Here is a 12,983-nt window from a genome sequence, read left to right on the forward strand (position 1 = left end):
CCTTTGCATTTCCAACCCTCATAGTCCATCCTGATAAGCATTATTCACTACAGTATCACGAGTTACCCATCTGTATCTCCTTTCATCAGCTCCACCCTGACAGACTGAATAGTACCTACTGAAGATTCTGCCTTCCACCGACATGGCAATGATTTTTAAAAATAAAAAAATTAAAAACAGAAAATACTAGGTGTTGGCAAGGCTGTGGGGAAATACAAACCCTTATCCATTGCTGGTGGGATTGTGCATTGGTTCAGTCACTGTGGAAAGTGTTTGTTGTTGTTGTTAAGTACCATCATGATACTGTTAAGTACCTTAGAAGGACCCTGTATAGGATTTCTGAGGAGCAGCTTGTGAGTCTGAACCTACCACCTTGTGGTTCAAACTGAGTTTGCGGTTCAGTTCTTATTCTACAGTGCCACACCAGGACTCCTCAAAAAGCTGAACATAAACCAGCATGTTGTTGTCACTGTTAGGTGTTCTCTATCCCGTTCAGACTCACAGAGACCTGAAGTGTAACAGAACAGAACACTGCCCAGTCCTTACAATACTCTTCATCAAGAGCAGAATTCAAAGATATCAATTCTTTATAGCCTCTTCATTCATTGTCCAGTTTTTCACAAGCATATAAGGAGACTGAAAATACCATGGCTTGAGTCAGGTGACACTTAGTCCTCAAAATGTCACCCTTGATGTGTAACACTAATGCAATACACATCACTTGATTTCTTGACTGGTGTTTCCATGGGTGTTGACTGAAGATGAAAGTAAAATGAAATTATTGACATCAATTTTTTCTCTTTATCATATTGCTTTTTTATCCAGTTGTGACGTTTGGTGTTTCATGTTGAGGTGTAATCTATACTGACATCTATAGTCCTTTATCTTCATTAGTAGATACAACAAGTCTTTACTTTCAGCAAGCAAAGTTTTGTTATTTGCATACTACAGGTTCTTCATGAGTCTTCCTCCAATCCTGATGCTGTGTTCTTCATGTAATCTAACTTGTCATATGTTTTTAGCTCAGCATACAAAATACGTAAGTAGGATGAACGAATATCTCTTTCCTGATTTTAAATTCTGCAGTGTCCCCTGTTTTGCCCAAACAACTGCCTCTTGGTCTATGTACAGGCTCAACATAAACACAACAAAGTACTTCAGAATTCCCATTCGTCAGTGCTATCCATAGTTAGTTATGATCCATACCATCAAACATCTTTGCATAGTCAATAAAACATAGATACTGACAATAAAATACAGGTAAACATCTTTCTGGTATTCTCTGCTTTTAGCCAAGGTCTATCTGTTATCAGCAATGATATTCCCTCATCCCACATCTTCTTCGGAATCTAACTTGAATTTTTGTCAGTCCCCTCTCAAAGTACTACTGTAACCATTTTTGAATTATCATCATCGAAACTCTACCTGAGATATTATCTGATGATTGCTACATTCCGTTGAGTCACCTCTTTAGAATGGGCACAATTACGGATCTCTTCCAATTGGCTGGTCAGGCAGCCAATTTTCTTGACAAAGATGAGTAAGCGCCTCCAGTGCTGCAGAAGTTTGTTGTAAGATTTCAATTTGCACTCTGTAAATTTCTGAAGCCTTGTTTTTCACCAGTGCAGCTTGGACTTCTTCCTTCAATACCATTGATTCTTTATCATAATGTTGTTGTTAAGGGCCACAGAATCGGTTCCAACCCATAGCGACCCTGTATAGGGTTTCCAAGGCGAGGCTGGGGAGCTTGAACTGCCGACCTTTCAGTTCAAATGACTTTGCAGTCTGGTGCATTAACCCACAGCGCCACATCAGGGCTCTTAGGTTAAGTGCACTCATAGGTACACCCAAGAAAGCAGCAACGCAAACAGATACATGCACACCAATGCTCAATGCAGTACTATTCCTAACAGCCAAATAGGAGAAACAACTGAAGTGTCCATCAACTAATGAAAGCATCAACAATATATGGTATTTACATAAAATGGAATATTGGCCAGCCCTAAGGAGAAATGAAGTCCTGAAGCATGCTACACCATGGATGAACTTGGAAGATGTCATGATGAATGAAATAAACCCGACACAAAAGGACAAATACTGTATCCTAAATAATTAGTGGTGAGCAGCAGGGAGTCCTGGGGAGGTACAGTAGGATAAGCATTGGACTACTAACTTACAATATCAGCAGTTCAAACCCACCAACTGCTCTTTGGAAACCCTCTTCAGAGTCACTATGAGTTACACCAACACCATAGCACTTAACAACGAGCAGCAACAGAGTGAGGGAGAAAGGGGAAAAATGTGGGGTTTTGCTTAGAAAGCACAGAATGTATTTAATGGAGAAGTTGAAAAAGATAGTAAAAATGGTTACACAACTTGAAGAATATCATCAACACCACTAAAAGGGACACAGGAGTCCTGGTGTGGGTTAATGCGCTGGACTGCAAGGTCAGTTTGAACCACAAGGTCAGTGATTCAAGCTCACCAGCCACTCCTCAGAAACCATATATAGCATCACTATGGGTTGGAATTGACTCGATGGCACTTAACAACAAGAAAAGGGACACAGAGAAACTGATGAACTGCTATTATGTTTTGCTGTATATGTATCACTATGATTAAAGAGAGAGAGAAAAGGGATGTGTCAAGACGTTTGGGGTTTTCTGTGCGTGTTGCAGCTATAAAGGCAAAGAAAAATCACCATTCACACCTTGAGGCTATACTCTTTGAAAAAAATTCTCATGGGGTGGTGGGGGGGTTCAAAAAGTTAATGGAAAAATGGAATAAAAACATAATGGAATTGTCCATGAGTTTTCTGAGTCCCCTTGTATCTGAGAAGGAAACCATCCCCAGTCCACTATAATGTTCTGCAAAGTCATCATGTCAAACTTTAGAATTATTTCCAGAGTGTTTAAAAGTAAGCATGCCCAGACTCTTCCTCCAATTCAAATGGTCTGGGATGGGGCCCAAACCTCGTGATTGTCACTACATGTCTGCCTGGGTAGTGAGATGTGGGTGTTGACAGCGATGGTGAACTGAGGTATCACTTACTTGTCACTACTTGAAGATATCAGTGTTTGTATCTTTCCTTTCCCAGTATCAACCTGAGTAATTTGCACTGGGTAGGTTCCCTAACATTTACTGAATAAATAGCAAGAAAATGGAAATGAAGAAGGAATTTGGACAGAAGCTACCTGTTCATTGTCAATCGCTTTGTAACCAGGATCAACTTTGAAATAGCAGGCAAGGGCCATACCACATGACCTCTTTTCTGAATGATGTGAAACCAAGACCTTCTTCTGTGCTGTATCTATGACTGAGATCCGCAGCCCCACACACTACCAGTTCCATAACTTGTCTCAATATGTTTTAGTTCTTGATTTGACTCTCAATTAACAATACTTTCCATTTGATGTATTTCCATTTCCAGTTGTGGATTTTTGGTTCACATTTACAAAATGGAGGCTTGGGGTAATGTACAAGTCCTTGGGGGGCCAAATGGCCATTTAATGCAATCTTTCTTTGTATCACTGAGAGAAGGAAAAAGAGGTTTTCTCTCAATGGCTTTGGGAAATACAATCCTAATTCTATTTCTTATGAAAGTGGTAAAATTTAAGGGCAAGGCTATGAAAGTGGATCCTTATCCAGAAATAGAGAAATACCATCTCCAATCTATTTATCTAGTACTGCTAAGGTCATTTTTCAAAGTATGCCAACCTGCTAATCAAGAGTTTTCAAAGTGATGAAACAAAGTATATGATCTGTTGAATGTAAAACTGATGATCTGATTTGTAAACCTTCATTCAATTCACAATTGTCACCTTGACATAAAAAACAAATCAAAACACAAAAATCCCTCCCAAAATCTCTTCTCTGGTTATTATAAAATGGCTCTACATCTGGCTGTAAACTTCTTATGCTTGAGCTTAAGTGTCAGCATCTAAGCTCCTGTCTTATCTTAAATCAAATAAATCAGAATCTCTGAGGCACAGGGCCCCCGAGCAGCCAGTGTTGATACCTGCAGGGACCTTCCCTCTCACTCTGTCTCTGTCCATTCTGTGCCCTTTAACACAGCATTTGCTGCTTCCTTCTCCCAAATGTCCATGTTAGTGAGAATCTCATCTATCTCCAGGAGAGGTCAGCAGTCCTAACTCAGGAACCTGATTTTCCTGGATCCTAGATATTCCTGGATCCCAGATCCACCATTTGGTACTTACTAATGGTATGTTTTGGAGTCCTGGTGTGGTGCTGTGAGTTAATGTGCCAGACTGCAAAGCCGTTTGAATTGCAAGGCTGGCAGTTCCAGCTCACCAGTTGCTCCTCGGAAACCCTATACAGGGTTGCTGTGGGTCAGAACCGATTCGATGGCAATTCACAATAACAACAATGGTATGCTTTGGAATCCTGGTGTAGCGCTGTGGGCTAATACGCTGGACTGCAAAGTCGTTTGAACCATAAGGTTGGTGGTTCAGTCTCACCAGCTGCTCCTTGGAAACCCTATACAGGGTCACTATGGTTCGGAAATGACTCGACAGCACTTAACAGCAACAACAATGGTGTGCTTTAGATTTCTCAATGATAAAACAGGTCATCACAGTCAACTCACAGGGTTGCTGCAAGACGGAATTAATTCAGTTCATAAAGTTCTTAGTGACTGTCTGGCACAAAGTAAGTGGTCAGGAAGTTTGAACTCACTGACTCCCTGCTTCAAGGCCCATCTCAAACACCTTGGTGACTTTCTCCTCTTTGAATGTCTTTTTAAAACTATTTACTTTTAAATATTGGGAATGTAGTGTAAGATATTATTGTTCACTAGATGTTGCACAAATACTGCCAGCTGTAGAATTATGCATTTTTCCAAGGAGCCCTGGTTCCTTTGATTGGAGAATGGCATCACAATCCAAATGGGGACTCTGGTGATTACAGTTACAATATGCAGATCAGTATTCCCATCTCTGATTTAACCACACACTAACTAAGAATGTCCTTCTCTTCTTGTTAAGCATCGTCGAGAGTTGGTTCTGACTCATAGTGACTTTGTATAGGGTTTCTGGGGCTTTCAAAAATCTTTGTTGGAGTAGAAAGCTTCACCTTTCTCTCGTGAAGTGACTGGTGGGGTGCAAACCAGTGACCTTGTGGTTCACAGTCCAGTGTTTATCCTGTGGAGACCCAGCGATCTTCCACTCCTCAGAAATCCAATACAGGGTTGCTATGAGTTGGAACTGACTCCACGGCACTGAACAACAACAAATTTATATGGAATTCCTGGTAGTGTAAAGGGGTACATATTGGGCTGCTAATCACAAGGTCAGTGGTTTGAACCCCACCAGTCATAGAAGGTGAAATACAGCACAGAAGAAAGTCTTGGTTTAAGTACATCAGCCACTCTGAAGAAGAAACACAAGATGTTTTAAAAATCTCTTAGATTGCATAAAATAGTATCACCCTTCCCTGGAAAAATTCTGCACTCTTCAGCTTACACGACACCAAAACGGCAGCTTTGGCATCCTTCAGGGACTCAAGTTGTGCTCCTTCTCAATGTTCTTTGAGTTTGGAGAGCAAAAAGAATTCTGAGAGGACAAGATCAGGACTACAGGGTGGGCAAGGAAAAATTTCCCAAAGAAATGCTCACAGAGCAGCTCTTGCTACCCTGGGAGAATGCAGGGTAGCATTGTGATGTAAATTATTCCTCAACACAACTTTCCTGGCCTTTTCCTCACCAATGTAATTTTCCATAGTCTCAAAGCTCCTTCATAATTATGGTTGTTCTGTGCTATCCAGTCAGTTCCTACCCATAGTAACCCTGTATAGGGTTTCCAAGGAGCAGATGGTGAGCTTGACCGCCGATCATGTGGTTCAAACCGACACCTGCAGTCCAGAGCATTACTCCACAGCAGCACACCAGAACTCATGATCCCCCTCACCCTGGGTCCTCACCATCAGAAGGATGCTTTTGGAATTCCAAAAATCAACCAACATAACCTAGTGAGCTTACCTCATCTGCCTTGAATTTGCCTGGCCTAGCAGATCCCTTTGAAAACTACTATTTTGATTGAACTTTTTTCTGAAGACACTCGACCAAGACTGCTGCTCTGTGCCATCAAGTCAGTTATGACTCCTAACAACCCTGCATACGATTTCCGAGGCTATAAATTTTGAGGGGAGCAGAAAGTCTCATCTTTCTCCTAAGGATCGGACAGTGAATTAGAACTACTGATTTTGCAGTTAGCAGCCCAATGCATAACCCACTACACTACCAGGGCTTCAGCTAACAAGACTAAGACAAGTGCATTCCTGACAGAACTTGTCTGCAGCCATCCACTGATCACAAAGACATGTTTAAACAGGTTTTGTTTGGAAGGAACCCACGCACGCATGAACTGGAATCCTAAAATAATACTTTTTGACTTATACTAATAATCGAGCCCTGGTGTGGCGCTACGGGTTAATGCACCAGACCACAAAGCAGTTTGAACTGCAAGGTCAGCAGTTTAAGTTCACCAGCTGCCCCTGGAAACCATGTACAGGGTTGCTATGGGTCTGAATTGACAGTACTTAACAACAATATATTATGAAGAGGATCTCTGAAAAGGTCTAAGAATAGTATCTTTCAATCTAATTGTGGAATGTTTGAAAAAAAATTTCAAGAAGTTGATGAATATGCAGGATTTCCATGTCAACCAAAAATGGGAAGAGAAGAGGAGCCAAAATGCTTAAAATGGAAATGAAAACGACATCAACAGAGTATGCCCACTGAGTAAGTGACTACATAGTCTTAATGCTGCAAGCCACAAATTCTTCCAACAAAAACTAAAGTGAAAAGAAAACTTGAATATTCAGGTTCTGCTAACCCACTATGTAAGATAAAACGGCAACATATTAGATGAGAGTAATTTTGCTGCCAAATAGGAGATAAAATGTACTGTGATGATATTACACAACTTAAAACTGGAAAAACTGTTCTCATTTGGGATTATGTTGGTAAAGACATAGATGAGCGTGAGTATATATATAGAGAGAGAAAGCGAGAGTACATGTCCTGGTCTGGTGCTGCAGGATAATGCACTGGACCACAAGGTCGGCAGTTCAAACCCACCAGGTGCTCCTCAGAAACCCTATGCAGGGTCGCTATGAGTTGGAACTAATTCAACGGCACTTAACAACAACAACAATATATGTATTACACTGTTTAAAGAAAACCCCAACAACTTTTGCAAGAGTTTAAGTCAAAATGTATTGCTACAAGATCATGGAAATCTTTATAAACAGAAATATCAAAAAGTGAAACTTAGTTCTCAACATATCCTTTATCTAGGTCTATACACTTCTCACAGTGGTATTTCCATCTCCTCCTTTCCCAAAGATTTCTGAGCTCTTCGATTTATACCCTGTGAAAAATGGCAGTTTGGTATCCTTGAGGGACTCAAATAGTATTTCTACTAAATTTTCTTAGAGTTTGGGGAACAAACGAAGTATGAAGAGGGGCAAGATTACGGCTGTAGGGTGGATGAAGTATGGTTTCTCAATGAAATTCTCAGGACAGCCTCTGCTACCCTCAGCAAATGTGCAAGTATATTGTCATGACGGAAAAAAATTCCACGACACAACTTTCCTGGCCTTTTCCTCACCAATGATGTTTTCAATTTTCTTAAAACATCTTTATAAATAAATCCCCATGGAAGTCATTCAAGAAGATCTATCAAAATTATCCCTTGGAATCCCCCAAAAAACAGCATAACTCTCTGAGCCGGCCTTTCTGCCTTGAATTTACCTTTGAGGTCTTCCCAATAGGATAATGTGCTGGACTACAAGGTAAGTTTGAGCTGCAAGGGTGGTGGTTCAAACCCACCAGCTATTCCTCAGAAACCCTATACAGAGTCACTATGAGTCGGAACTGACAGGACAACACTTAACAACAACAACAACTTTCCTTAAAATGCTTGATCCATCTAAATGTGTGGGGAAGCATTCCCGTAAACTAGATACAAAGCTTCAATCATTTGGAAAGAATGTATACTGGTAACGTAGTGGTTATGAATCAGGCTGCTAATCTCACGGTCAGCAGTTCGAAACTACCAGCTGTTCCGTGGGAGAAAGATGAGGCTTTCTGCTCCCGTAACGATTTAAAGCCTCAGAAACCCTGTACAGGGTCGCTATGGGTCGGAACTGACTCCACAGCACATAACAACATACTTCAGTTTTATTTAAAATGTGTTATTATTACTCTTGATGTCAAAATCATTTTTCATAGCCTAAAAAGTATCCTTTGTTTTTAATTCATTCTAACAAGACTAAAACAAGTTCATGAATGAATTTGTGTGTAGCTGTTCATTGATCACAGAATTCTGGTGTGGCACTGCAGAATCAGCACTGGACTGCAAACCACAAGGTCAGTAGTTCAAACTCACCAGGTGCTTCTCAGAAACCCTGTACACAGTCGCTATGGGTTGGACTTGATATGACAGCACTTAACAACAACAAAAATATTCACTGATTACAGAAACATATTTAAGCACATTTTGTCTGGAATAAGCCTGTGCTTACTGGAACCCTAGTAGCAATACTTTCTTACTTACCCTTGTATATACGAGCAAATCCCACACATTCAATGTAGGACAGGTGCAATCAAAGTAATATTCAAGTGTTTACCGCTCACCCCCCCCCACACCCCAGTATCCACAACATTGTATTTAACTAATTGAAAATTAGCACTGAAGATTTCTTTACCAACAAACATTAAGGGTAGGGCAAGGTTGGATGCAAGGCCTGGCCACATCTCTTTCTATTAGATGTAAGGTTGCCGTGAGTCAGTTGTCAGCTAGACAGAAATTAACAATGACAACAAAGATGTCTTTGGATTCCCATGGTGGTGCAAACAGCAAACATCCTGGGTTGCTATTCATAAATTGAGGTGTGAATTCATCCAGAAGCGTCTCAAAAAAAAAAAAAAAGGGGAGGTCTGGCGATCAACTCTTCCAAAACTAGTCATTGAAAAAACCCTATGGAGTCCCCTGTATGCTGACGTACATCGGGTTACCAGGAGTAAGAATCTATTGGACAGCAACTGGTTCTAGCAAAGACTTCTTCAGCTTTAAATAAATCCAGCAGCGCATTAAGTTGCATCTAATCGGAATCAGTGTCACCATCAACGAAAAAAACAACCGTCCACCCTGTCTCTTCCTGACTCATGCCTTCCTTTCACATCAATCAAGCAAAAGGCAAAGGAAGGGCTTTATCTTGGTAATGAAACCCCAAGTGCTATTTTGGGAAAACTGTGAGGGAGCTAGAGAGAGAAGGTTTGAAAACAGGCTCAGCAACATCTCTCCACAGGAACAAGGGGCAGTGACAGCAACACTGACCCATGCTAGAAAGTTCTTCGGTCTGCAAACAGCCCGTTTACCCCTGGCCTGAGGCCAGACAGCTCGCTGGCCTGAAGCGCACATAAGCTTCTGGACTTTTCCATCTTATTTGCCCCTGTTCTTGTTCTTGTTCAATGTTATCAAGTCATAGAGATCCTGATAGGGATTCCGAGGAGCGGCTGGTGGTTTTGAACCAATGACCTTGTAGTTATAGCAATCCAGTCCTTATCCTACAGGGCCCAAGGGGGAGGGGTAAATGTCGTGGAGGCATAATCCTTAACTCACAAAACCCAAGTCATTTCTATTTCAGCCTATTCTGTAGCATTTCCCTCTCATCATCTTAAAGGGCATTCCTACTCACTAGCATCACAGACAAAATGAGCCGTCCCTCTAAGATTATGCTACTTAATGTTTCCAAACGATACGACCTCTGTACGAGACGTTTCAGAGCAGTCACCTCAGTCTATTCTGTTGAGAAACTCCTCCTTCATCCACCCAACTCTGTACACAATCCGTTTCCCAGCAAGCCCAAGAAAACTAGGCTCATCACTCCAGTCACAAGACACTCTCCTTTGGCCTGCTGCTACCTTTTCTTTTCTCCTTCCACCCCCTCTGCTTCCGCTTTCTCCCTAGCTGGATCATTTACTTGCCCTCCTGGCCCACGAGACCCCACACTGTGCTGGTACTGAGCCAGAGCTCCCGGGGGAGGGGAGAGTGCTTTTGGGGTCAGATCAAGACAAGCATGCCTTTGAGGGAAAACTTCTGAAGAGCAAAGCAAAAAGCAGAATGCCTGATAGAAGCTGCTTGTAGCGCCCGCCGGTCCACTGCAGCCGAGCTCCATTCATGGATCACTGGTATGATTAGGGGGCAGCTTGTGCTAGACGGAAGATGGGTGTTGGAGACAAGCACCCCCTTTCTTACCACTTCCTGCCTGTGATCAGTAGTTACTGACCCTCTGAATCACTGCTTCCTCGATTCTGACTTGGGTAAAATGATGCCTGTGTTAATTATTCTGTAGACAAAAATGAGTACGATAACGTATGTAAACCACAGAAAAAGACCCAATAGGAGATGTGTCAAGATGCGTCTTAAAAGCCTACCCGAGATTTCTTATCAATCCATTGGCTCTTAAAAATCAAAGTCAGAGATAGTCTTCTTTTTATAACATCTGTGTTCAAAATTTTCAACAGTTTAAGACAGCTCATCTTGGTACTGATTTGTGTTTTGATGTTCCTGGAAACCATGTGACCCTGATCATTCTGTTTATAAGATTTTTTCTTTTAATGTTGGAAGAGGACACATTCAAGGCTGTCTACTAAGTGTACCAGTAGCTCTGAGCACCTACTCACCGGGTGATATAGGCCTGCTGGAACTTGGAGAAGGTGTGTAAGGGATTGGGCTGGACACAGTGCGAGGTCTTAGTCCTTGAGCAGACATCTCGTTAAAATACCTAAGAGGAAACAGGAGAACATGAGCAGAAATGCTTGGGTTTAAAATCGTTCAGAGAGCTCCTTTGAGAAAATGCTTGGGGCTCACACAGCGAGGTCAGAATCCTGATTGTTTAGAGAGTGGTACTGTAGCTAGGGAACATTTATAAACAGAGTCAGAGCTGTTGTTTGACAGTCTCACTTCACAGGGACATAGGTTAGGGACCCAAGGATGCCTTAGCTCAGGACGGAGTTCTGTTGACAGAGAGAACTGGCCTTCCCTCCCCTACAGTTACATCCCAAGAATGCTAAGGGTGTCCGTGTTTCAGCAGCTACAGTTAAACTGTTATTTAAAACTCAAAACCAAAAAAGCCCACTAAGATTTATGTCACCCAATTAAAGCTTAATAATATCGCCCTGTATGAAATGTGCACTGTTTACAAGGCAAGCCTTGGTTTATAAATAATCATATTTATTAAGTGCCATCGTGTCCACCTTGATGCAACTTGTAGCAATTCTGTATAGGTTTTCGAGGAGCAGGTGGTGGGTTTGAACTGCCAATCTTGTAGTTCACAGTCCAATGCTGATCCTACAGTGCCTCACCAGGAACCCCAATCACACATGGTTGCTGATGTTGTTAAATGCCGTTGAGTCAACCCCGACTCATAGTAACCCTGTACAGGGTTTCTAAGGAGCGGTAGGTGGGTTTGAACCGCTGACCTTGTAGTACGCAGTCCAGTATTATATAATCAAAGAACCTGAGTTCAGAGCACCCACTCCAGGGCCATACAGCCACACCATGCTGACGCTCCCTTCTTCTTGGATTCACAAGTCACAGGGGACTTGAGAATGCTGAAGTGTGATCATCATGAAAATCAGCTTTCACTCTGCAAACCAGACACAGAATGCTGCTGCGGAGAAATTTCTGCTTGAGAGACTTTCTAATAACCCAAAGAAGGAACGCTCACATGTGCATACCTCATGATTCCACAGGGCCTCAGCCCTGCCATTCAATCAGCCACTGTCTACTTAGGTTTATTTGACTGGAACAAAATCCAGCTCTCTAATACCGTTGCTGTTGTTAAGTGCCATCGAGTCGGTTCCAACTCACAGCAACCCTGTATAGGGTTTCTGAGGAGCAGCTGGTGGGTTTGAACCACCAACCTTGTGATCCAGTGCATTATCCTGCAGCACCACACCAATACACCAATACTTGTTGTTGTTAGTTGCCATCGAGTCGTTTCTAACATATAGTGACCCTGCATAGGGTTTCCTCGGAACAGCTGGTGAGCTTGAACCGTGACCTGGCGCATTAACCCATAGCGCCACACCAGGACTCCAATACTAGGGAGCTTCAAAAAGTTTAGGGGAAAATTAATTTTTATTCCATTTTTCCTCGAACTGTTTGAGTCCCTTTGTATGACACATGCCTCTCTCAACTCTATGTTGTAGCTGTTGGCTGCTCGTGAGCCAGTCCATCAATGGAATCTCATGCACGAAGGCACAAAATACTGCCCAGTCCTAAGCCACCCCCATGATCAGTTACATACTGAACCTCTGTGACTCAGAGGGCTTTCACTGAGTTTTGAAAGTAGATCACCAGGTCTTTCTACCTACTCTTAGTTCAGAAGGTCTGCTGAACTCTATCCAGCATCATAGCAACACACAAGCCTCCCTGGACAGCTAGGTGGTGGCTGACTGGTACCCTGGCTGGAATTCAACCTGGGTTCCCCACAGGGGAGGGAAGAATTCTTCCATTGAATCACCTTTGCCCCCCAGGTCAGCTCTATTAAAAAAGCAAATCTGCTACTGTCAAGTTGCTTCTGCTTCACAGCAACCCCACAAAACATAGGAGAACTGCCCCACAGGGTTTCAAGGTTGGAATCTTCATGGAAACAAGCTACCATTATCTTTCTGTTGTAGAACGGCTGGTTGGTTCTAACCACAAGGTCGGCAGTCCAAACTCACCAGCCACTCCTTGGAAACCTTATACAGGGTCACTGTGGGTCGGAACCAACTTGATGGTACTTAACAACAACATAGGGTTCTTTCTGACGACCTTTTGGTTAGTGGCCAAGCACTTTAACCCTGACATTAAAGCCTCCTACTCTAAGTCCTAAGGAGCTCTGGTAGCGTAGTGGTTACGAATCGGGCTGCGAACCTTAAGGTCAGCGGTTCGAAACTACCAGCTGCTCCG

General features: G+C 42.4%; 1 protein-coding gene across 1 annotated transcript in view; it reads right to left on the bottom strand.

Annotated features, from left to right (window-relative positions):
• Positions 1 to 12,983, bottom strand: part of CCDC6 (coiled-coil domain containing 6) — a 146,985-nt gene that overhangs the window by 7,152 nt on the left and 126,850 nt on the right. Inside the window, exon 7 of the mRNA XM_006835795.1 lies at positions 10,709 to 10,809. Coding sequence (XP_006835858.1) covers positions 10,709 to 10,809 — 101 coding nt within the window. The remainder of the gene's footprint in view (positions 1 to 10,708; positions 10,810 to 12,983) is intronic.

The sequence above is a fragment of the Chrysochloris asiatica genome, unplaced genomic scaffold (genome assembly GCF_000296735.1).
Source record: "Chrysochloris asiatica unplaced genomic scaffold, ChrAsi1.0 scaffold00020, whole genome shotgun sequence".
In the NCBI taxonomy this organism is placed as follows: Eukaryota; Metazoa; Chordata; class Mammalia; order Afrosoricida; family Chrysochloridae; genus Chrysochloris; species Chrysochloris asiatica.